The 26,923-nt window shown below is 40.6% G+C and overlaps 1 protein-coding gene across 1 annotated transcript; it reads right to left on the bottom strand.

The window, feature by feature from the left end:
* On the bottom strand, positions 1 to 25,149 carry LOC141016484 (choline transporter-like protein 5-A). Its single transcript, XM_073490870.1, has 22 exons — positions 25,062 to 25,149; positions 21,447 to 21,495; positions 18,984 to 19,057; positions 18,123 to 18,207; positions 17,651 to 17,735; positions 17,165 to 17,296; positions 16,014 to 16,074; positions 15,533 to 15,656; positions 15,083 to 15,166; positions 14,742 to 14,854; positions 14,339 to 14,470; positions 13,802 to 13,901; positions 11,598 to 11,690; positions 11,275 to 11,362; positions 10,586 to 10,854; positions 10,385 to 10,479; positions 10,135 to 10,238; positions 9,470 to 9,543; positions 2,659 to 2,729; positions 2,409 to 2,497; positions 1,668 to 1,752; positions 1 to 190 (listed from the first exon to the last, which is right to left on the bottom strand). Exons 1-22 carry the CDS (start codon positions 25,147 to 25,149, stop codon positions 93 to 95), a joined length of 2,193 nt encoding a protein of 730 aa, XP_073346971.1. The 3' UTR covers positions 1 to 92.
* Positions 25,150 to 26,923: the final 1,774 nt, after the last annotated feature.

Here is a 26,923-nt window from a genome sequence, read left to right as displayed (position 1 = left end):
ATTGGTGTGGTGGTTGCCACTTCAGAGGGATCCAGGAGAAGAAGAAAAGGACTGAAAGGAATGGCTGATGCAGTGGACTGTAGAACAGGATATCAATGCACCTGACTGGATTTTCCCAGAATTCTGTGCAGCTCTGGGGACATGAGGAAAGGTTTTTCTGAACTACCATCATTCCTCTCCAAGTCATCACCTAGTTGGACCAATGAATGGATGGAAGTATGGGAGGAGAGGCAGGTGTGGACGAATGAAAAATGGGTGAATAAAGGGGTATGACAGAGATGGAGGGAGTCAAGTTTGAGCACAAAGGTCAAATAAGGATGAGAGGATGGGAAGCAGGGTGGTTTGAATGAAGTAGAGACAAAAAGACAAAAGAGGTTAGTTAGTGATGTTAAACATCCACATGCAAAAGAGATCTGATAGTGAGCCACTATCAGTTTTTTCTATAATTTGAGACTTGCTGTAACACAGTTTTGACCTGTCTGAAACAAAATCAGTAATATATAGAAAAGAAAAATCAATACATGCTATTGGATGGATGAATTTATCCAAAGCTGTAACAATTGTACCTTGAGTTAACCCATTTAAATCCATTGTCATTTTCAGGATTAATAAAGAAAAAATGCAAATCTGTACTCGGTGGTGCTAAATGGTTTTAACAAAGAACATTTTAACAGGTTGAAACTGTCTTTTATTGGCTGTATGTCCATAGTATATGAATGGAGAGAGGGGAGTGTAAGTGTTCCAAGGACTTAACAATCATGTTGATGGTACTCTGAGTAATGTTCTCTCTGGAAGTGCCTAAAATCATCACTGGATCACTTTGCATTCTGAAGATTTTGGGTCATTCCATGCCAACTCGCCCAAATCAAGAACTCCCCAACATACAGGACCCAGAGGATCCACTATAAAACGTCCTGGTGCCAGACATCACAGGACACCCTCAGAAGTCTTAAGTCCATGTCTTGACAGGTCAGAGCTGTTTTGGCTGCACAAGGGGAACCTTCACAATATTAGGCAGGTGGTCATAATGTTTTGCCTGATCGGTGTATATATATATGCAATTAATATTAACACTTTTACATAATTCTTGGGCCAAACACTCATAATTTACAGTACAGCTTTAGGATTTTGCAAGGTCTCATGAAGTTAATAGAGGTTTCAACATGACATTTTTCAAGAAAAAACATGACATGAACTGGGAGGCCCAAGGTAAGTTGATATGGAATGACCCTTATACTAGATGGAGATGTTACGATCACTGGAAAGATGTGGCTTTCTGATCCGACAGTTAATGACTGTGAGAGCACTTTGAGTTGCCTTGTGTCTGAATTGTGCTACACTGATATCTGGGGCTGATATCTGACAGACATTGTATCAACCAGATTCAAAGACTTAATGTACAGAACCTCACGTACGCTGTATGTTAAGAATAATTGTCATTCTTACTCAGTACAAGCGTTTCTCCCTCATTTCTTTGACGTGAAGGCATCCATAGTCTAATGTATTATTACTTACAAACAAGTGAAAGTTTTAAAATGTAAACATAATAATGGACTGTTGCCATTATAACAAGTGGACGCTGGTAATTTAAATTTGTTTAGTTGAATTAGTGTGTTGTCAGTACAGAGTAGTGCCCCCCATTGCACAATCAATCCAGTTGTACTTACAGAAGCAGAGGAAGAGTGTATCAACACATATGGCATAGACGCTGAAGAAGCCATGAGCGATCAGGTAGGCACCTATCACCACCGTCTAATGTGAAAAACACACAGGTTGGAAAAACTAAAGCAGGACTGCAAAACTTTACAGATAGAAACCTAAGACATACTTTTCTCAACAAGGAATTCATCTGTATTCACAAATATCCCCAAATTATTTTCAATTCAAGCGAGGAGCAGAATGCAGCATAGAAAGAGGCCATCAACAGGAAGTTTTTTTTTCTTTTTTTAATATTATTATTGCATGGACAACCTTCTCCAGATCACAGAATGACAGAAATGACATCCTTTTTTTATGTGTGCATCTGAGTCAAATAAAACGCCAAAATTCTGGTGTGTGAGTCCTGATATGGAGGGAAGCAAAGAGAATGACTTATCGTTGAGTTAAAGATATAATTTACATTTCTGTATTTTCATGCCTTGTTCAGCTTCTTAATATATTATTTATAACCCCTGGCCAAAGATGGATAATATGAAGACTGAGGAGTGTGTTATCCCCATTCAATCTTTAGATCTGGGTTTGTGTTGTCAGATCCTATAGGTTATGCAATTAAACAATGTCTGAGCAATTGTGGTTGCATTGCTCAAATGATTATTGTTTAATGGGCAAACTGCACAATGGGGCCAAAAGATTTCCATAATGTATATGCATGCATTTACAGTGTTTATGTGTGTGTTTGTGTCTCTGACCAGTAGGGGGACCCAGTAGTAGTTGAGATTGGGCACTTCCTCCTGGATAACGGGGATCTTGCTGGTAAAGAAGAAGAATGCAACCACACCTGAAACACAAACATGCACACACACACACACACACACACACACACACGTTGACACACTGTGCCGGTGTCTATGTGTTCTTTGGTCTCTATACTCACTACAACATTGACACATTCACAGTGGCTCGACCAGCGGAAGACGTCTACCTGACATTATCACTTACCAACTCCTCCTGCTATCAGCACTTTGCCCAAAAACAACAGAAAGTCGGTCACCCTGTCCAGAACTGCAACCCTGCAGACACAGTCAGTAACACAGGTAGGTTCAGAACAGAGTTCCAGTGAGCTGCGAGAAGTCACAGCCAGGTGTTACAGGCTGAGCCTGAAGTGTATGACTTGTTGTGTATGTGGAGCTGTGTGTGTGTGTGTGCTTATGACATAGGGGGTATGCGACATTAGTGCGCTGTGTGTATGTGTGACGTCAGTGTGGTGCGATAGAGTGACTGCGAGTTGAGTGCGTGCACGTTGTGTTGTGAGGAGCTGCATCCACATGTACTGCACCGTGTCATGAGATCCTACAGAGTTGAAAATAAAGCGCCGTTCCCTCGTTCAGACGAAGTCCCGGGTTTTGTTTTGTGTTTTGCTGCATCAAACCAGAGACCCCTTACTACGGTTTGGGCTCTGCAAGCTGGTTAACACTGGCAGCTCGTCCGGGATTCGTTTGCAAGCAAGAGACATTTATTATTCAGCGAGGAAAAAAAGAAATCTGCAGAGAAAATGATGGTGCTTGGCAGCCGCGGTAGCCAGGGGGCGCGAAAGAAGATGGCGCCGTGCTCGGACTTCAACGCGCGCAAGGCAAAAGAAAAGGGAAGTAATTAACCCAAATATCAGCACGAATCCATTTGTGACAGACACAACAGAGACTTTCAGAGCTAACATGACTAACGCAGTAACCGTGGGATGTGCCGACAACAGATACAGCACCAACCCCTTAGTGCAGGGGTCGGCAACCCAAAATGTTGAAAGAGCCATATTGGACCAAAAAAAACAAAAACAAATATGTCTGGAGCCGCAAAAAATTAAAAGCCTTATATAACCCTTATAATGAAGGCAACGCATGCTGTATGTATCTATAGTAGCTATATTAGCTTATCAAAATGACTAAATTAACTACAAATATGAGCCTTCAGGATTAAATGTTTATTTTTCCTGCAGTGCATTCTGTAGAGAATGACTCACCACGTGACTACTCTGTTGCGCGATGCCGCCTCAAGTTTAACTTCATTGCAATATTAATGAATTATGTTTCATTGCTTTGATGAAATTAAAGAAATGCAATAAAGAAATCAGATTTTTGATGTCGTTTTTATTTTGAGGATCCGAAAAAACAGCATAACATGCCCCTTATCGGCAACAGAGTGCAATAAAACGTATAGTCTGCATTTATAAAAATAAAACATCAGCCTTTTGAAAAGGTAAAGTATATAAAATCAAATTAATACAGTCCAAGTTTGACGTCTGTGCAATAAAGACATCACATTTTTGATGTTTTTATCTTGAGGATTCGAAAAAAAAAAACAGCATAACGTGCCCCTTATCTGGGCAACAGTGCAATAAAACACAGCCTGCATTTATAAAAATAAAACATCAGCCTTTTGAAGTATATAAAATCAAATAGTTCAAGTTTGACGTCTGTGCAATAAAGAAATCAGATTTTTGATGTCGTTTTTATCTTCGAAAAAACAGCAACAAAATGGGACGTGCATAACGTGCCCCTTAACTGGGCAACAGAGTGCAATAAAACGCAACATGAATTTATAAAAATAAAACATCAGCCTTTTGAAAAGGTAAAGTATATAAAATCTAATGAATAGCTACAGTTCAAGTTTGACGTCTGTGCAAATGCAGGTCAGTGCAAGGGTAAAACGAAGCAGCATCCTCTTCTCTTTTGACACGCAACCAACGCAGCTATCCTCGGACCTGAGCAACAAAACACAATAATATCCCTAAGTGTCATTCCAAATATATAATCAGATATCACTTTAAAAAACAGCCACTTTGTTACTAAATATGTGCCTATGACAGGATTGTGTTCTTACCCATTTAATGTGACTTCTGTTTTCGGGCATCACTGGTCAGCTTCTCAACATCTGGCATGTAAGATGTAACTTTAATCTTGACGCAGGACTGCAAGCTCTCATCTGTGAGGCGGGTGCGATATTTTGATTTGATGTAGTTCATGTTTGAGAATATCTGCTCGCACAGGTATGTTGATCCAAAGATGGATAATACTGCAAATGCATATGTCTTCATGTTGTTATAACTGTCAGGAAGAGCATTCCATGTGTCATAGACAAGTTTCTCGGGTGTTGGGAGGCTTTCAATTTCGCTCCATTTGTGGCTGTGGGCAAGCTGGGCTTTCTGGCGAGTGACGTCTTCAATCTCGGCTGTCAGACGTTTGAATTTGGACACCCATAAATCTTTGTCGGCAATATCAGCCATTTCCATCTCAAGGTCAGCTTGATTTACTCCTGGGAATGTGCTCAACAAGGACGGGTCAATCTCCAGGGGTGTGACAGGGAAAGACAGTGTCATTTTTTCCTTTCGGAACTCGCAAAATCTGTTCCCAAATGCAGTTTGCATATCAACGATTGCACCTTGCAAATAATCACCGTTGAGTGTGTGATCGTGATGGGCTTCTTTGAATTCTCTCAGGGAGGGGAAGTGGGAGAACGTGCCTCGCTGTACATCTCTGGCAAAGACAGTCAGCTTGCGCTCGAATGATAGAACAGCTTCCAGCATTTGCAGTGCAGTGTTTCCCCGCCCCTGCAGACTTTCATTCAACTTGTTCAGGTGGCTTGTCATATCCACCATAAAGTGCAATTTTTCGAGCCACTCAGTATCTTCAAGTTGCGGATAGTTCAGGTCTTTGCTTTTCAGGAATGTTTTCACGTGCTCTAAACAAGCGACAAAGCGGCGCAAAACCTCACCCCTGGACAGCCATCGGACTTTGTTGTGTAGCAGGAGATCGGAATATTCGCTGTTAACTTCATCAAGCAATGCACGGAACTGATGGTGGTTCAATGCTTTCGCAATTATCTTGTTCACCATCTCGATCACAAGGTTCATCACCGCCGTACACTCCGATGGGAATGTTTGTGCACACAGTGCCTCTTGATGCAAGATGCAGTGGAATGCAAGCAGATTTCGATCCAATGCTTTCTGTAGCAAAGTCACAAACCCCCTTTTTGATCCTCTCATGCTGGGTGCCCCATCTGTAGCCACTGAAATCAGGTGGTTGGTGTTTATCCCATTGTCATTTAAACACTTCAGCACAGCCTCACATATGTCTTCCCCCCGTGTTTGGCCTTTCAGTGGTATTAATTGGATCATTTCTTCTTGCGGCCCATTTGCGTTCACATACCTGCATAAAAGCGCAGTCTGTTCAATATCGACCACATCACAGGACTCATCACAGGCAATTGAGTATGCTGGCGCTGAATTAATGTCCTTGATTTGCTGATCGGTGATGTTGCCTGCCATTTTAATTGCCCTTTCCTTCACTGTCTTAGCGGAGAGAGGCATGTCTTTAATTTTTTGTATTATCTCGGTTTTGTTTTTGAAGTCTGCAAATAGGTGTTCTGACACGTTGATGAATGACTCCTTCATGTACTCACCATCTGTGAACGGTTTGCCACGTTTTATTATCTCCCGGGCTGCAACAAAACTTGCAGCAGTAGTGGAGTTTGGAGATGCAATCCACTTCTTAAATCTATTTTTCCGCTCCTCTAATTTCTGCAGAAGTAATGCAATTGCACTTTTTCTCTCACTCCCAACTGGGTACTCGGCTGCAAATGTGGCATGCTTTCCCTGAAAATGTCTTTCCACATTGCTCTTTTTGTTATTGGACAACTTCTCGCTACAGAGCAAACATTCAGGCAATCCTTCCGCATTGGCAATGAATGCAAATGATTCGGTCCAAGAAACGTTAAATCCTCTGTTCTCCTCAGTTATTTTTCTCCTTTTTCCTTTGGGATCCATAGCCCATCACGCATCCGCCGGTTTGTTTACAACAGCCACCTGCCTGGCATCCCGCCCTGCTGATAGAGACCTGTGTCGCAGGCTATGACGTAAATATTCGTTGACAGAAATGTTGAAATTGAATATTTATTCTACACATTTTTTCAGCATTGGAAAACGTTAAGAATGTTTGTCCTCCTACAGAAACCATATTAAAACAAAAAATATATTTTTCTCCCCCATCTTTTTCCATTTTCAAACATTTTTGAAAAAGCTCCAGGGAGCCACTAGGCGGCGTTAAAGAGCCGCATGCGGCTCTAGAGCCGCGGGTTGCCGACCTCTGCCTTAGTGGTTAGCATGGAGCTGACACAGGCAGCTAGCGGAGCAGCGGTCTCCACGTTACCACTGCCGCTGGACACGGGATGGCCGCTTACCCTGCCACCCTCAGGATCTACTAACCCCTTCACTCCGCCGACAGTGCAACAAAAGGAGTCCTGTGGTGAGTTTGCAATGTCCCCACGGGTCAATTATACTTCCGCCACGCCATTACCTACAGCAGCTGCTCTCTCCATCACTGGCCAATTAATTAATCCCTTCGCCCAAATGAACAGTAACTATTTCGCCACCAGCATCCCTGTTTCCCAGGCTCAAGCCTCCTTTGCCCAACAAACTGTGTCACTATTCACCCCATTTATGCCCCAGCACATAACCCCAAATCATGGAGTACAGGCCCCGAGTTATGACTGCGTTCCTCTGATAGCTAGCCCCTCACCTCGTCTATTATTATCAGCGCTTTGTGGAGGAGATCGAGGCCGCCTACGGGCCGTGCTCGGAGCATGCTGCAGCCATCGGCATTGAACTGAGACAAAGAACCAGAAAGCCAGGTGAAAGCCTGCATGCACTGAGAGATGACATCTATGAGAAAGTTTCAATCGCGTATGCTGATCGCGGAGAGTTGGAGCAGGATGCCATCAGTGTGGAGATATTCACCAATGCCCTGGCCAACGATGAGCTGGTGCAGAAACTTCTAGAGGAAAAGCCACATACCGTGGCCAGAGCCTACGACATAGCCCGCAGGTATGAAACCCCCAGAAAGGTCGCACAGACAGTCACACAGCTGATGCGGTCAGGGTCAGCCAGTGCTACCGAACGGAGAACCAGAGCAGCTACGGTACATGAAAATGATAACCTGCTATGTTACGGGGAGCCAGAGAGAGCGGCCGTGAGGCGTACTGACACACCAGAGGGGGCACCAAAACCTCTCCATCAGTGGCGACCCAAGTAAACCGACAGCCCTAAGAAAAGAGACTTGGGGCAGGTTGTTTGCCACAACTCTGCAGGCATTGGACATTTTCAGAGAAATTGCCCCTCCCCCCGTTGGCCCAAACAGCCTGCAGTGAATGTCACACTGGCCCCAGCACAGGCCCCAGATACAGTGGTTGTGAGTGCTAGAAGTCAAGAGGAGGAGGAAATGTGTGTTCAAGTGACAATTTATGTAGACTCTGGGGCACGGAGAAATGTGCTCCCCCTCCATCGTTATAAGACTTTTCCTGCCAAGATCAGACCCTCCATTCAGCCGTCGCTGGCAGAGGTCCTGCAGGGCGTTGGGCCAGAAGGCCTGGTGGTCTTGGGAGAAATAACTGTCCCAGTAGTCATCGGAAACTATGTTACCAATGTTAACTTCATCATGGCCGATACAGCCGAAAGTACAGACATTATCCTGGGGCACCCTTTCCTGCTGCAGGCACAGGACTGTTTGGATTACGGCCGTCGGAAAATAACCCTTTTCGGAGAGGAGATGCCCCGCTTCATTGCCAGCTCAGAACCTGAGATGCACTTTGTCAAGGTGGCACACAGGACGGTGTTGGAGTCGGGACGTGACTACATAGTGCCTGGCACAGCCCACCTCCATTCCACTGCTGCTGGAGAACTTATGCTAAGCCCCACCAAGAGCTTCATTAAAAGACACCACGTCCTAGTGGCCTGTGTCGTTGTGCAGGCACGGCAGTCTGGCATCCCCATCAGAGTCTTCAACCCCGGTGCCACGCCGGTCACACTGAGAAGGGGGCTGTCGCCAGCGTCCTCCAAACAGCGAAGGTGGAGCCCCACCCCACCAAAGTCACAGCAGCACCTGATCATGTTCATCTAGCCTATGTTCCTGTCCCCAACCACCTGCAGGCGCTGTATGCCGAGAGCTGTGCGAACCTGTCTGAAGAGGACCGCTGAGTTTTGTATTGCTCATTTACACGTCAAGTCAATGATGTCTTGTTGCTGTGTGGGGAGTGGGTGGCTGTGCGCTCTCTGTTTTGTAAAGGTGTGTCTGCTGCTGCTGACAAAGTCTCATATACAGAGGTTGTGAAGGAAGGGGAAGAGGGAGGGGGGCGGGGGATAGGTTCACCTACAGATGTGGGGGAGCGGTGAAGCAGGGGATTCAGAATCAGAATCAGAATTTCCTTTATTAATGCCGCAAACAGGGAAATGTGTGTGTCACAGCAGCCAAAGGACAGTTCAATATAACAATAAGCAATAATAATAGTAAAAAATAAACAATATAATAAAAAGGTAAGAAGAAGAGCTAAAGCAGAAATAGAAATAAAATCGTTTAAACATAATATGTACAAATATAAACAGTGTAATTATAAACAGTGTGGGCAGTGTATTGTTATTAATAAATAATAAATACAAGTATGAAAATTGCCCAGTTAGTGCAAACCAAAATGAGAAATTATCATCTAATAGTGCACAACTAATGCAATCAGTAGGCTAAAGTCAATCACATCACCAATTGCTTCCAAATGAAGCACATTTCAGTTTATTCTGTGTTAGTTTACACAGGGTAACTTGATTAGCTTATTAATCTCTGTCATTCAAACAGGGGATGTGTGTTCACAGGTGATTACTGTAATTATCATAATCAAACAAAAATAATGATAATAATAATAATAATAATAAACTGGGAAAACAGAGCCTTTTTCTCAGAGAGAATTAGTGGACACCTGAACAGAGTCTCCTTACCGGACTACATTCCTCATCACAAGGAAGAAGGCTTCTCTGGCTGAGGTACAGAAGTTTTTACCGTAGATCGCCACCTGGTGGAGAAGACAAACAACACAGCTCTCACAACAACAGGAACTTGTTGCTGATACGATGAACAGTGGAAAGCTACTGTTTGTTTCTGTGCCCTCCCTAATGTAAAACTTCCTTGGGTTCAAGACGATGGAACTGGCCTTCAAGGCCATCAATGGAACTGCACCCATCTACCTCCAAACACTGGTCAGACCACACAACCCAGCACGAGCACTTCGCTCCACTACATCAGCTGGCCGGCTGAGAGCAAACAAAGGTTGCTGAGCGAAGTCGCGACTCTTCTCTGTTCTGGCGCCTCAGTGGTGGAACAAACTCCGACCAATGTCAGGACAGCAGAGTCACTCGCTATCTTCCACAAAAGACTCAAGACTCACTTGTTCAGACTTCACCTCGACCCCGCATAGCATGACCCCCCCTCTATGTTCTTACCCTTAGCACTTAAATCATAGCACTTAGCCTATGTACCTACGGTATCGTTGATAAATAGCAGCTACTATGCTCAGACAAGGGCTTGAAAATTGTTTACATTATTTCATATCTTAGCAATATGTTGTGGTTTCTTTCTTGTGACAAATGTACTTTAATCAACTCACCATGATGTAAGCATTATGGTTCATGTAGCGTAGTAATTTCTCCAAACACCAGAAACAGCATTTCAGACAGTGCATGATGAACCTGGACAGGCTGTTGTCAACACCTACATGATAAACACATGCAAGATCAGTATAGTGATAATTGTAGCAATTGTAGTAGTATTGAGGAAGTGTGTGTGTGTGTGTGTGTGTGTGTGTGTGTGTGTGTGTGTGTGTGTGTGTGTGTGTGTGTGTGTGTGTGTGTGTAAACCTTTTAGTTTCTGTTCCAGGTATTCCAGTATGATCCGGACCAGTTGAACAACTGAAAGAATTAGAGCTCCAAATGCCAAAGACCCTGTGTGATACCTGAGGACAGATGAATTACATTATTAACTTCGGAAGAAAGATCAAACAGGACCAACTGTACATGTGTGCACACACTTTGAAACATGAGTTCTGAGCGTGTCCTAACCTGATAGCCCTGCTGAATGATGAAAAGAGTGGACATGGTGGGATATCCTGAGGCTTCCTCTTGGCCCAATAGTAGCTAGCAAATGTCCCAGCCAGGGTGCACTGCTCCAGGGCTAAACTGAAGTTGACTAGCCAGAGGAAGACCAGGAGGTTGGACAGCTGCAGCAGGAAGAGGTAGCGGTGGAAAGATGTCTCCCCACCATAGAAGGCAAAGAGACACTGAGAACCCTGACACAGCGCTAATTTGGAGATGTTGGTCCTGTTAAAGGTCTGACAGACACGTGAGGGGGAGAACAAAGGAAAGTTATTTACTCTGTCTTGAAGTTGGTTTGTACAATTTATGCAATATCAATTTTATTTGTTAAATTGTGATTTTTTTGAATACAATATGTTTAAATTTTTATATAAATTGGTTATGTCCAACATTTTATTTGAAGAGATCTGCATAAGACTGACACCGGCTGTCTTTTTCTGTCTCTATTTCTGTAGAAACTGTGTGTAACATTGAGAGCAACTGAAAACTGGAGACAAAGTCCTCCTTGTATGTTTACACATACTTTGCCAATACAGCTAATTAAAATTCAAATCTATTAAAGACCTTTGTTAATTATGAACAAATGCAGTTTGACTTTTTAGTTTTAAAACCTTCAATACAGAAAAAGAAATCAGATTGAAGATAATGTACTGTACCTCAGGTTTGCAAGTACTGTTTGCATAGGGGCAGCTCACATCAGGCGACACAACTTTGTAGATAGGATTACCTGAGGATGCTAGGTGACTGATTCACAGTGCTGGTTAAAGACAAATCTTACAAGCTGCTTTGAGAGCTAATGAAATAGAAAATCAATCTGCTATACTGTGGACACTGAAGAGTTTTAGAAATAATCATTTTGACATCAGTGTGACCTCTTCAATGAATCTCTCAGCTCTGAACTACAAAAAGTCAACATAAAACACTGAAATGTCTGTCTTTCTGTTTTCCTGTTGCTGCCTGTGACCACTCTGAAGGATACATAGCAGTCATCAGCCAGTAGGAGATGCAAACAGTCAACAAGAAAAATGTGATGACTGGAAAGAATAGCGTGGACATCATGTGACCGATGGCTCTGCAACAACAGAGAAATCATCAGGCCTGGAAAACAACTCTTGGGCTGTGTTGCATTGTGGGTAGTTCAATCAGTGAAGTGGCAGCTGTAGCTCAGAAGGTAGAGCAGGTCGGCCGCTTATTGAATCGCTGGATTATCACATGTCGAAGTGTCCTTGAGCAAGAAACTGAATCGCACAATTGCTCCTGACGAGCAGGGCGGCACCTCGCATGACAGCCTCTTCCATCAGTGTATGAATGTGTGTGTGAATGTGACAAGTGTTGTAAAGCACTTTCAGTGTAATACAGGTGTTCGCTGATACAACTGCCAACAACAACAACACAAAACTTACTATGAATGTGTGAAACAATTGAATTATTACACTTAAATCATTTAGGCCAGAAATAATAATCATTGACATAATGATACAGACATATGTGACAAATATAGTACTACATCATAGTGATACATATGTATGACAGTGATACATATATATTACTATCACTATGTAGAGTTATAGGCTATAGAGGTAATCAAGATGGATTCTTTTATTGTTTTTATTTTCCTGTGATGTCACGCTCAGCTCAAATGCTGTTATCAAGACAGTAATGTTGTACTATATTATTGAGTGAGATGGCATAATCTTCCCTAAACCAACATTAATCTGTTTTCAGAAATGCCATACCATGCAAGACAAACTGGTCATAGTTATCTTCCACCAAACACCCAACAAACAGGGATGGGTCCAACAACAGGCCCTGGTTGCTGCGGTGACAACATTTTCCCATTGGCTGATAAGACACCAGCTTATTACAAGACAAGACTTTCACTATCTGCACTATCTGAGTGCTGTGTTAATTTACTGCTCATGCAAACTGCACCTGTCCGACTGCAGCTACACATTTAAAGCTGAAACAGGAGTTGACTTTTATTATAAAGTGTGCTACTGACAAGAAATGTTTTCCGTGAGATTCAGATCAAAAGATTAGTAGATTTTATCACACTTCTGTCAGAGATTAAAGCAACCAGGTACAAGCAGTGACCAGGTGGTGTAGCAGTGGCTTCAGGGCACAAAGACCTCAGTACAAAGACTCGCTTACTTTTTGTTTAATCTCTTTGTACAGATTAGAGACAATTTTGCATTTAGTTTTAAACCTATTTCTTTCTATTTATTTCCTCAATATTTTAATGGTGAGTTAATTATGCCACTAATAACTAACTAACAACTACATAACAATAAATGAAAGAAACGTCCTTTTTTATCAGTGATTGGTATCAGCTGATACTGCTTCCAGCAGCCGATGATCAGTGATCTGCCCCAAAGATCCACTCGTGTGTTTGTGTTCGCACAGGCCGTGTGTCAGCTGCCTGCCCTCTCTGTTTACATGAAGTTTGACTTTTATAATTATCCATAAATATGATGAGGTGATTTTCCTTTACCCCGCTGAAAGAACAAGAAAGCCGGAGGGGGAACGAGAGGAAGCGAAAGTAAAAGAGTGCACAGGAAAAGACACTGTCCCTCACCTGTTGTGTGTATTCTCTTCATGTCTGTGACATACAGATGTTAAACTTTAAAAAAACTGACAAAAATATTTTTCTATTTAAAAAATAGATGAATTAATTAAATGTTACGTTTGTTGCAATTAAGACCTCACAAATTCAAATTTAACACTATCACTATCAGTTAATGACTTTGAAGGCCTAACATTGATTAAAAAAAAATAATAATAATTTTAAAACTTTTTAAGGACTTGTACACACCCTGAGTAAAGCTCTGCTAATCATTTAAAAGAGAGAGCCATGGAGTTTTCTTGAAAATGAGTTGAAATACCTTGAAATATGGCCTGATGTCCCTCCCAATTTCTCTATCCAGCATCTTTTCAGCTGCTGATCAATCGTAAAGCATTGAATTGATGATGATTTATTAGATTCTCTATACTTCTTGCACCCTGGAGCGCAACAGTACAACAACATCATTCGATAAAAGCATTTGAGATTCCCAGCCTGAGCGCAACTTCAGAGTAAAATGGCCGCCGTGTGAATATGGTCTACTGTACAGTAAAGTGTTTGTTTGTTTTTAAAATCTCATCATTTGAAAGACATTCACATATCTAATTCTTGCAATTTCATACTTGCTGGCCTCTCTGAGCAGAGCGATAGCCACTCGGACTCTTCTCCTCAAGAAGATCAGCATCAACAGGATGGAAACTTCTGTCACTGCCAGAGACACCACTGACAAACACAAACAAGACTTTATGCTGTATATATTTTCTGGGCCATGATTGTTACGTACATTAAGCATACTCTCAGAAACATTATCTGATTGACTTCTTGCACTGGAACTGAAAATGACAGCTGAGGCATGATGTATGAATAAAGCAGACTATTAAACAATAGTCTGACAAGTGCTGCTTCGTAAAGGATTCAATAACTAGCACATCTTCTGAACAGTCTGAAGCTGATGTAAAATAATTAGATGACTGAAATGATAAATTGACTTCATTAAAACAAGACTGATCTTCTTAGAAACAGTAACTGAGCGATATGATGCTGCTCTTAACTTTTTAAATGTTACAGAGATCTGAACTGAAGAACACGGCACAAAAACATCTAGAAGTAACAATCTGGATTCTCATGATTTCCTGTGAGATTTTCCAGAACAGACTTACAAAATATGATCCATGTCTGTGTGAGTTGTAAATAGACCTGCAGATCAGTCTGCAAGCTGACTTCTACAATGGAGACATCAGAGCCTGGTTCGTGTCTGAGCTGGGACAGCTTCATGGAGCAGTACCACATACCTGCACACACACACACACACACACACACACACACACACACACACACACACACACACACACACACACACTCACACACACACACACACACACAGATATATATATTCAGTGTGGAATTTGAAAAAGATAACAGAAACGTTTTAACTGCTTCTCACAGTGTTTCTTTTCAAGTCACATCTCTGCTGTTAACTCGACAGCACCTGAGAGCAGGACATTAGAATGATAAGATCTATGTAGTACCTTTGAAATACTGTAAAGCCCTGACTACACACACCGTATGCCAGCAGCAGTATGACAGTGATGATGGTAGTCCACAGTAGCAACCCAGCTGTGAACCTCAACAGCAGGATGAAGACCAGACTTACAGCCAGGGATAACAGCAGTCCCCTGTAACACATGCACAGACACAAGGCACAGATAAAAACATCATGTGAAAATACGAGGCTGTCCGTATGTGCACCTTGAACTTGAAAATCACTCCTACACATCTGTTCAGATTTTGAAACTTTCAACAACCTCAACATGCTCCATCAGTTTTGTATACTAAAGTTATTTTAGGTTTGTAACAGTGTTTAGTATCTATATAGTTTTTCTATCTGTGTGTTGTTTAGTTACATGAGTATCCAGGTCCACGATTTGGCATAATCTTCCACTATCTTCATGCCCAGCTGCTTAGTGTCCATGAGTCCTGTCACATCCCTGCATAGAGGAGAGAGAAATCAGTGTCATTATGCAAAAGACAGATGGATTAATATCCATGTACATCAGCTGGACGCTTCATTATACAATTTGCATTCTTTTTGTCTTGATGAGATATTTCATGTTTCTTCAGCAAGGATTAGGCCTCTTGTACACTGGGTAAAAAACACTCAATACATTTTTTTTCTATTGTTAAAACCCTGAAACTGTGTGCACTTATCCGTAATCACCTCCCCTCATTTTTTTTTTCTAACAAAATTTGCGGTCTATTCTGGTAATTTAGTCACAAGTGGTCTGGATTTGGGGAGTAGCAACAACGCAAGAAAGAAATATTTTAAAAAAACATAAAAGAAGAAGTTGCAGTACTTTGCAGTGAGTTGGAGTTCAGTATCATTGTGTGCCATTTCCAGAGTGTCTTTAAATCTGGTTCTGTTAGCTGTAGTCACAGTCCCATTCAGAGTGATGAAGTCTGGTAGACATCTCTGAAAAACTGATATAGATACACACACACACACACACACACACACACACACACACACACACACAAACACACACACACACATTCCAGTAATATTTAACATGAGTGCATTTTAGTTAAAAACACCAAGTTGAGAATGAAGTGAACATTTCGAGGGCTAAGCTGCATTTACACCATGAGACAAAAATATTTAGCTTATTAACTCAAGTAAAAATCAAATCTATATAACAGAACAGATGGTCAAGTTATTTCATTGAATTTGGCATGCAGAAAATTTCACATTTTGTGAATTGGGGTCTTCTTTTAAATTTAAGCGCTGTATATATATAATTAGTTGAAATTCTAATGAGAGAGGTTTCACATCCTTACATGGTCTACTAGGCACGATCATGGAGGGACAGTCCTCATCTCGTAGAACCTGAGATATTGGCTGGAAGAAACATGAGAGACAAGAGTGTTAGAATAGTGTGTGTGTGTGTGTGTGTTGTGGTACTTTGGTTTTGGTCATCTCTTGGAGTGAAGGTTTAAAGCAGGATTACATCATCGGTAAAGATGTAGAGATGTATTCTTGAGATCACAATCTGATATCATCGTGTTGATTTTGTTCCTGGAACATCATAAATAATGTTGCTCCAGGATTTTCATTGCATTACATTTTGTAATGTCATAGCTTTGTGACGCAGGGAAACAGACAGATAAAATATGCACAAAAAATATGGATTCTGCTGCTCCTGTCAGGGTCACTCATCCTCCAGAAATAATATTATTACTTTATACTATCTCCTACGATATAATAACATGTCATTTACGTTGACAGAGATTTTCGTGATTCTGGTCATCTGCTGTACAACCAGAGGGAGGGATTGCTGACTACCTGCTGCTGGCTTCTGTTTTGTTTTGCAGTTGTACATAATCCAATCATTCATTGCCAAAGACAGTTAATGGGTACTTTGTACATGTGCTTTGGTCATGGCTGGCTACTTTCATTTTACTAAAGCAGGAAAGCAGAAGTACTTCAACTAAAAAGTAAAAACAAATTCTGTTATGACAAATAATGAATGTTATACACATCAGATTTATTATTAAGTGACATTGTTCAAGCCATCTTTTTGTTTGTTGTTTTGAATATTGTGAAAAATATCGTACCGTGGACTTATATCGTGATGATATCGTACCTTCAGTTTTTAGCATCGTTACATCCCTAACACTAACAAGAGTCACAAAGCTATGACATCAGAACAGCGTGACTGGTCATCATTAATCATGATGTTCCAGGAACAACACCAGCACAGCGATATCAGACAGGCCATATTCCCTCTGAGTCTTGGCCATGCCTTAAGATTTTTTCCATTAAAATTTTAAACAGGATTCACTTTATTCTCACAACTGTAATTTGTGCTGTGCATTACTGGTTTTATTTAACCACAGCTTATCAAACCCCATAAAGTCCTGGAGTAATTCCTGTGCAGTTTGTTCATGTTTCTAAATAATGGATGTGAAACATAAATCAGTTTTGGTACCTTGTCAAGGTTATTAAAGTCAGGCTTACAGAACTGTCTGTAATATTCCCAGGGACCACCCTTGTTGAGTTTGTGTTGCAGCTGCATCTCAGTGTAGGTGACAAACTTGTCCGGACACTTTGACACACACATCTGAAAGGAAATTGATACAGACAGTATGTTTGCTAATTCATTTTACAAATATATTTACTACTGTTATGGATATATGTATTACACAGATTCTCTATCAATGCCAACATACATTTGCTGTCAGCTAGTAAACATCAAGCTGCCTTCAGTTACGTGATGAGCACTTGACAATATGTGTGTCTTTTTGTTAATGTAAGGTATGATAAATTGAATATTTGTGTTGTACTACAGTGTTTGAAGTGAAGAGTAGTTTAGTGCTCTCTGTTCAAATGTAATTCTCTTTGGATTAAAGTGGCATGATCAGATTAATGCTGTGTTACTGTAGCAGATATGCATGATTGATTGTTCATAAAGTACCTGAGTTGTGGGGCACTGCAGGTTGATGAGTATAGCCGGGTTGGTACATTTCAGGATGTTGAAATAGAATAGGACGGGTTTCTTCCTGCAGAGAAGTGTTAAAGTGTAAAATCAAACACGTACACAGTGTCATCAATCCAAAGGTCAACAAGTCAGATAAACGTTGTCATTTTACCTTTTCTAGCCTGCAATATTTGCTTCTTTTTAGATTTTCTACATGTCCCATGTCTTTCGATAAACCCCCAGAGCAGAGAGTAAAGATTGTTGCTTTATCTCAGAGTAGGGTAGAACCACATTAAAAGATAGTTTAAGGTCATTCTGAGCAAGAAAAAAGCATACATGGGAGTCTGGTTTCTAATGGCATTAATATTTTATGACCTCCTACATGCTGTTTCTACTCTGGAACCCCACAGCAACACCCCTGCAGAGTGTAAAAGGAATCTGATGTTTGATTGTGATATCAGTGACTTACACATTGGAAGTTCCCTTTTGACCACAGAACTGGCCATAGCTGTCTGTTGGATAGAGCACCTTCTTCGAGTCCCCATGTAACCAGGCTGGCAGACAGACCCACAGGCAGATAGACAGAACAGATCATTTCACAGAGAAACATGAAGCATTACTGTGATTTAGACACAGTCATTACAATAATATTATGTATCTGATAACTTTTTAATTTTGCAGGCGTAACAGTTGTACATTCTATGCACACAAAATTTTGCACAAAATACCTAGCTATTTGTAGTTTCACTAAAAAACGAGAAACAATTCCTTCTCAATCTTTAACTATCACAATCGGTGATGTACGTGACCTGATGTACAACAGAACAGAGAGGGACTAGTACATCCGGTAACCATGGAGAAATCTACATCTCTCTCTCTGTCTGTGAATAAATTATGAACTTCAACCATCCATTATCCCAAAAGCATTGCAAAGGCATGAAATCAGCAAAGGAATCTCATATATGTCATTTAATAGGTTTTCTGTTAAGTGTTAAAATTATTGATGTAATTACGGGGCACCACTCTGGAACCAGGGACCAATAACCAAATGGGAAAATGCAGCCTTAAAAAGGATGTTCAAAATGCAATTTTGCAATGCATTTACAGTGAAGGAAATGAATCAGAGCACTGACCATCACAACCAGCTGTTAACCTGACACATATGCTGCTCTGTACAGTATAATAGAGTTTTTTTATCATTAGTAAAATGTATCAATAATCAATAATACTTCAATAAACAAACATCTACCACTATAGCAACGAAACAATACGATACGCTCAAGCATCAAACAAGTATGTAGCATTTGCGTGTGTGTTTTTGTAGACTCACCTACTATTCCCAGGGCCACATATGACAGGATGACAATGATGAAGATCAAACAACATAAGACATCAGTGCAGCTTCTAAAGAGACAGAGAAGTAACAAGTTGTGTTGTTTCAGATACATCAGTAGATGTATTGTGTCAACACGCGGTGCACTGAGCTGATACTAGCTGCAGATGCCTTATGTGGTGATACAGTAGCTGTTGAAGTGTTTGACATGACACTATCTGTCTAACAGAAGAATACAAGTCACCCTAAAAAAGGCTAAGTGCAGGAATGATTGTATGTATTTATTCACTGCATTATTGTGTCAGTGTCACAGAGTTTGACATTGATGGAGAATTACACATTTTGGCTCCAAACTTATTAATCAAGTGACTTCTCAGAGTAGCTTCCAATCACCTTGATCCTTTCCTTTGCCTGCTATGTGTCCTTCCTGACCACCCTCCTAATTCCCCCATCTGGTCATCCTTCCCTTCTGTTTCTATCTGTAATTGTATTAAGTCTGATTACTGTCTTCCCCTACCCTTTAATCACAACCATGCCTAATCACTGGTTTGGTCTACTGTATAATATACTTATAATCATACCGGGGGGAAATCATCAATCTTGCAGAGCGGTGCACAAAGAACAATCTACTGTTCAATGTCAACGTAGCAGGGGAACATGTATAGGTTCCTTGGAATTACCATCACTGAGCACGTTGACATGACCACAATAATCCGACAACTGGGAATTATCAGGTTATGATAATAATCTGATTTTGAATCTGTGTTTACATGCACTTTAGTAATGCAATAATGGATAGTGTTTTTTTCAAAACATCCGGTCAACATGACGTCGCTTATCATGGCATGTCTGCCGGTCAGGGCTGTCTTTATGTGGTATTTGTTAGGTTTGCAAAACATACAAAATAATGCTCTCCTTCTTTGCGTTATGCACAAGGATGTTAAAGTTATGCCTGGACACAGCCATGGAGGCGAAGTCTCATTCATTTCCATGAAAGCTGCTCAGTAGCCCATGAAGCCAAAATGACTTGTCTGTCATCTGTATTGTGGGGCCTATAGAGCGTGCACACTGGAGACTTTCACCGACTGTTCCGGCTAACTTGAATGGGCATACAATAATTAAATCAAGCGGTTCTTCTAGACTTTCCAAATGTTATTGGACCAAATTATGACAGTGAAGCAAGTCATTTTGTGACACTCAAAAACAATTATCCACTGTTTTATGGAATATTGGGCAGATTGTGATTATCGGATTTCTCATAATCTGATAATGGCTTTAATCTGATAAAGCATATGGCATTATGCTGTTTATATGACCACTTGAATAATCTGGTCACTCCCTAAATCAGATAATGATCGGTTTATTAGTGTGCATGTAAACATGCTCACTGAGAACGTATCTTGGTCATCACACATCACCACCCTGGTTAGAAAGGCACAGAAAAAGCTCTGCTTCCTACAGAAACTTAGGAAGGCTAAATTCCAGAGCCACATACTGGTTCATCACAGCCCAGGACAGGAAGGCTTTACAGCGGGTGATTAAAACCACCAGAACATCACTGGTACCATCTACAGAGCATCAATGACATCAGTGAAGTGAGATGTCTGCACAGAGCCCAAAGATACTAAAAGACAACACCCACCCAGCCGCAGTCTGTTCACCCTGCGCCATACCACCAGACTGTGAGACTCCTGAACTCATCCTCCACACAATAGATGTAGCAGGACTCAAACATTGTTTAGTTTTTGACAATACATTTATCTTGTGACTTTGTAACCTTGTATATGTTCTTCCATTTCATTTGCTCTGGGTTAGCTCACTGACTCAGACCCGTTCTGTGCGTGTCAGCTCACCAGTGTACCAGCATACTTAAACTCACACCACTACAGCAACAATTCAACAACATGGGCAAAGATATAACAATGCATAAAAAAGTGCATAGTCTGAGCTTAGTGGAACAGTTCTGGAGTTAGGATGTTGAAAGGAAGGACACAACTATGGCTCACTAATCTGTTTTTAATCAGTGTAAATTAAGTTTGCGTATGTTTACACCACGAGGGGTTAGGAAGTACTGACACTGCTAGGACAAACTGTCAGGGGAATCTGTGTAGAGAGCTAACTGAGATAATCTTATTACAAGAGAAAGCGATACAAAATACAGTTTTGCTGCCATGCCATTGAATTTTTTTCTGATACGCACACTCAAAGTTGAAAATCGTCAATGATTTTGTTTATTGTTCCACCCTTCATTTTCACTCTAGTTTATATATTTCTATTTTATCTATTTGTTGGATTCTTTTCTATTTTACTGTAAAATTCATCTTTATTTGCATATTTGTCAGTTTCGGTCTGGAACTAGGCAACAAAGAATTTCCCTGTTTGTTGTACTGTGTGATACTATATGTGACAATGATACAAAGACTGCAACATCTGCTCTATAAGCAAAGAGGGAGGCACTACCTTTTACGGACCGGACCTCTGAAGGAAGGATCAAACTTCTGTGGTTCACCTGGATGAAACAAAAATAAATGTGAAAGCATTAATGGATTTAGGCCAAACTGAATCAAATCATGCACTATAGTTTAAATTCATCAGTAGTCATATGATGAACAAACTAGACAGAGATGCGCCGATTACAATTTTCTTAGCCAATTCCATTTGCATTCTCAAGTCTGAGCTGCTGATTCCTATTTTGGCTGATTCAGATTTTCTTTCTTTCTAAGAACTCTAATCAACAGTATACGCAAACATTTTTTTTTAGTCGGTGATAAAGCATGCCATACGAAAAAGATATGAGAAATACTGGAGAACTATACAGACAATAACATATAACAGTTACAGTACGATGTAATACATTGGTAGGGTGTGTGTGTGTGTGTGTGTGTGTGTGTGTGTTCATACAGTATGTATGTCTGGATGAGAGGGCATGAGAAGGGGGGTGGAATAAATAAATAAATAAATGGTGATATAATGTTCATGTAACAGTGGTAATTAATGATGTAACAACGCACAACATGTTTCCCTCATAATGACGCATTGTAACAGCAGAACCAGAAACATTTATAATAAATCAATGTACACAACAAGAAGAATGAATAAAAAATCTGCTGGTCATTATTTCTTGTTATCTGTGCACTCAACGTGTGCATATCTGCCTGTGTGTCAGTCATCATGACATGCTAATTAGACCCTTTACTTCTATTCCAAAACATTCACTTCCTTCAGAAGTTTCTCCATCCTTATTAAAGTAAGTGATGCACTTTAACTCCCAGCTTAACATATATTTTGCATCCTTCAACCTCTCTACTCTTTTGTAGTGCTACAGCTGCTTCTCCGTACAAATTCAGGCTAGCCACTATTAGGACAATTCATATTCTTCAGTTGCAGCTTCAAATAACTTAAAACCACCAATTTAGTTTGCCGTTGGCTTTTTCAGCAAATGTCAAAATATTCCACATCAATCATATATTCTTGACATTATTCAAAGTTTTCACAGCCAGCAATGTGCATTTGGTGTCAGCTTTTTCGACAGGCAACATTCATAACCGCAAGTTCTTCAGAACCTGCCTTCTCTAGTTTAATCTTGGATTTCTACCATTGATTATGATAACTGGATCAGTTAGTCACCAAACAGTCCAGCCCTCTCCGCTGCGCTCCAGGGGAGGGAATGTGGTGATGACACAGTGCTGACAAAGGAAATATTGATTTAAGATTAGAGTTTTACTTTTCAATGTTTCCTTTTTCCAGGTCAGGCTTGTTTTGAAGGTCAAATTTTATTTTCCATGCAAAAATGTAAAGTCACTTTCTGGCCTCCATACCCTCAGGCTCATATCAACAGACAGAAACTAAGAAAACAGAGAGGAGAGGAAGGATATTATCACTAATAATGCACAAATAAATGAAAATGAAGAGAAACTTCATGTGGTTAGATCTATTCTATTCTATTCTCAATTCAATGTCTTTGAAATTCATTTTGGTAAACTGGTGCTGAGTGGGCAGTTAATGTACAACAACACAAGCTGAGTGAGATGCACAGACCTGATGTCAGCTGATGGCATTAGTGACCAGTAATGCTCAGCTAATCTTTATCCTGCTGACCAAAATAACCACAGTCTGCTCAGTACACAGCACCTACACCTTTGTTAGCACTGTTCTTATTGGTTAAATTATACACTCTCATTGACCATCAACAGGATCCTACAAAAATTGACAATCAGTATAAAAAAAACTAAAAAAGCTATGCAAAATACAACTTTAGTTTTAGTTTTTGCATTAAAGACAAATTAACAACAATCTGTATGTGAGACTTAAGAGGGAACAATGCAACATATCATTTGCTATCTATTATCTGTATATCTTGTCTACCTTGCTTTCAGCATACATGGCCATTTTAATGAGGATATAGTATTTTAGCAGTTCAAATCCAGTTCAGTTCTATTACTAAACTGGGGAGTAACAGAATACATGTAACGGGATTATGTAATTAGCAAACAAAAAAAGGTTATTGTATTCCAGTAAAGAAAAGGTGTAGATTATAGATACTTTCAGTGAAAATGGCGTGGCGGCCCCTGCTGCTGGTTATGAGTGTTTGTGTAGGTTTGTTATTGACACCTCTACCTGTCCCTCTCTGAGGTTACCAGAGGAAGCTGATCTGGAGCACCTGGGCCCAGTGCTCAGAGAGATATTAAAGTCCGGCCTCTAACTGGGCTGGGTCTCTCTCTCTCAGTGCCTGCACCTGTTTGGTTTGGTTTAAACAATTGTTTTGCTCCACCAACACCTCCACCCCACCATCTATCTCCGCACTGATGCCACTGACATACACACCTCATCCTGCAGTTTCTTATGTTTATTATAATAAATTACTTATGTTCATTTTCACACTCTGCATTCTTTCCCATTTTTTGTCATGGCCTGGAGTCAGGTTATGACAAAATGGGGGTTCGTCCGGGATCCTCCCTTTTGTAGTCTGATTAAGATGAAATAAGATTCAGTTTATTGATATTTATTTTTTTTTGTATTTATTTGCATATGTTTGGTATTGAGGTAATACAAAAGTAACGGAAAGTAATCAAGTTACGTTACTTTAAAATTGTGGTAATCAATACGTTACTAATGATTATGTGACTATTTTAACTGGTAGCCTAATTAGTAACTGTATTGGAATACATTTTAAAGTAATCCTCCCAAACCTGTAAAAAGAAGTATGTAAGTGTAGTAACACCACATTTCTGGTAAATCGAGGGACAGATTTGCTCCGAGTTTTAGTTTTGCTAGTTTTAAAGGAGCCCTGTGTAGTTTTGGAGAAGAAATTCAAACTCAGAATTTTAATATTTACAATATTAATGAAGTAATAATACAAACTTTTTCCATAAGTGAATAAACCAGCTGTTCTCAGAGGAAAATAGAGTCTGCAGAACACTGTTTGAAGCTAGAAAGGTGGCAGGGTCCGCCACATGTAAACAAAGTGTGTTGTCCTTTAAGGTCAGTTTGTTTATTCAGTTTATTCAGTCATGAAAACAAAGAGAGTTTGATTATTTTTGTTTGTTTTTGTTTTGTTTGGTTAGGCAGAAAAAAATCAGCCAATGAAAATATTTCTCTGCTCATTAACATTTCTGCCCCAAAACTACAGAGTGCTCCTTTAAATGTCATCTTAACCCAGAGTCACCAGCGATCATCATCAGCAGGCAGTCAGAACACAGTGTCAGGTCGTCTGTAGAAGTTTAAAATGGATTGAGGATAACAACAAAGATATCGATTTCTATCCCACACGTTATGCTTTCTAAAGATATTGATCTGAGGATATTATTTAAACGTCTTCGTGGAGATCTCGCATCATAAGACTACAGAATGTCCCATCCAGCCCCTCGTCCTGACTGCCCGTAGTTTCTTTCATGGTTGTAATAATGCAGGTAATAATGTTTATTAGTGAGCTTGATTAAATAGCCTATAATCCCACTGTTGTATGAGCCTATACAACACGCGCACACATTCATCCTACCTGTAGAAGAAAACACTCAGTTATTTTAAACAGTCTCGTGTGAACGTTCAGCTGTCCGCACTGCTCAGGCTTCTTACCGTAGACCGGCGCCGGCGGAGCGGCTCCAGCCGCTGTCTCGCTCTGAACGGCGGCTGACCTGCTCGCGACGTACCGGTGGGGCGCCATGGCGCGCGGTGCTGCTTGTGGACGGCGGAAAAGATGAATGAGGAGGCCGCTGACCGCGAGAGTGCCCCCCCCCCCCCCCTTTCCCCCCGCACACACACACACACACACACACACACACACACACACACACACACACACACACACACACACACACACACACACACACCCGCGCGCGCTGTCTCTGTGGAGAGAGTTTTTTACTTTTCTGACAGGACTGGTTCTGGACCGGACTGGACCTGCACACTTTGCAAGTACATCTATGATATTTAAACTGGTACATTCAATCTAGATTTGGTCTATCTCAATATCTGTGGTTGGAGAGTAAGATACCCTGATGGACCCAGGTCTTAATATCATACAGAATACATTCCAGGAACAGGACTTTAGGAATTTAAATACAAATTTGTCAAAAAAGACACAAACAACAACAACAAAGCAAATTCAAATTTCTAAACTTTAACCTGATATTACAAATAAAGTCATGATCAAACCAAGGGTGGAGGAAGCATTTAAAATGTGTGTGGGACAATTTTACTGGAGGTTTTGGGGTTCTCCAGAACTTTTGTGTATTTGAATAACGTGTACTTGTCATATCATGTGTTCTGGTGCATTTTAACAGGTGGTTTGATTGAAATTGATCGGTAGGCCTACATTTTACAATTTCAACCAGGGGAAGTGTCCCAGATCACATATTTGAATATATTATATATATTCAATATATATGTAAAAGCATGTAAATTGATTCAATGACTATTGAAATAGCTTCTTAAATAAAAATGGTGGTGAGTTGAGCTGCAAGGCCCTTAAATAAAAGCTCTTCCCAACTGAAATGTCCACAGAACAAAGTTATGATTGCAATATATCAAATTAAATGATGCAATGATACTTAAAATTAAATTCATTTAATTAATGAATAATAGTTTTATATTAAAGGTTAAATTACATTTATTCTCATGCATTGAAACTTTATTTTAGAATTAAATATATGTAATGGACAGTTTTGTATAAAAAGTTAAATTGTATTTAATTCCCATCAAATTATATTTTAATTCAAAAGTAAATGTATTAATCACTATTAGTTAACATCCACCCCTCATAAAACACAATGTCAACGCCAACACCAACACCACTCTGAACATACAGTTAGGAAATAGCATGTTAGATAACTGATTCTTGTCTCTTTTGTAGTCTGATTAAACAGTATGTTCAGTGTGGCCAGGTCACTCTCTGTCAGTGTAACTAACACGTTATTATTTCCTTTTTCTAGTGAGCTGCAGCAGTCTGTGAGCCGTAGTTGTCCTGCAAACACACCACAACGACTGGCTGTAGCAGCTGCAGCATCTCTGGGCTCAGACAGGTGGGCTGCCCTGCCGCAGCTCTGCCCCCAGTCCCGTCTGCACTACAGTAACCCCATTCACACTGCCCTTTCAGATACTCCACCTCGCTGTCTGTGTCAAAGTTTCAGATGCGGAGAGGGGGGACAGTTTCGTTCCGCCTCTGATCCGCCTCCAAAGGTAGTGTCAGAGCCGCAGCAGAGGCGTGAAGGTGTCTGTGTGAATGGAAGAGCCAGAGGCACGGATCAGGGGTATGTCAGTCTGATGGTGTTCACAGTCTGACAGCTAAACAGATCCATCACTCATCAAATAAAAGAGAAATGTCCCACACTTCAACCCAGAAAGCAACGTTACAGGACCAAACAACAGTAATGTGGTAACTGGTAGTTTGTTTGGCAACTTGAGGAAAAAAAATGCAGTTATACATGGAAAAGCCTCTG

The sequence above is a fragment of the Pagrus major genome, chromosome 21, assembly GCF_040436345.1.
Source record: "Pagrus major chromosome 21, Pma_NU_1.0".
NCBI lineage: Eukaryota > Metazoa > Chordata > Actinopteri > Spariformes > Sparidae > Pagrus > Pagrus major.
The sequence above is the reverse complement of the archived record's forward strand: the minus strand, read 5'-3'. Positions and strand labels throughout refer to the sequence as shown.

Excerpts from the sequence above, each read along its gene's own strand:
- LOC141016484 (XM_073490870.1), bottom strand. The coding sequence starts at position 25,149 with ATGGCGCCCCACCGGTACGTCGCGAGCAGGTCAGCCGCCGTTCAGAGC. Across the intron at positions 18,208-18,983 it reads TGTGGCCCTGGGAATAGTAG|CCTGGTTACATGGGGACTCG; the intron begins GTGAGTCTACAA and ends TCTGTCTGCCAG. Across the intron at positions 1,753-2,408 it reads ACTACTGGGTCCCCCTACTG|ACGGTGGTGATAGGTGCCTA; the intron begins GTCAGAGACACA and ends TTTTCACATTAG.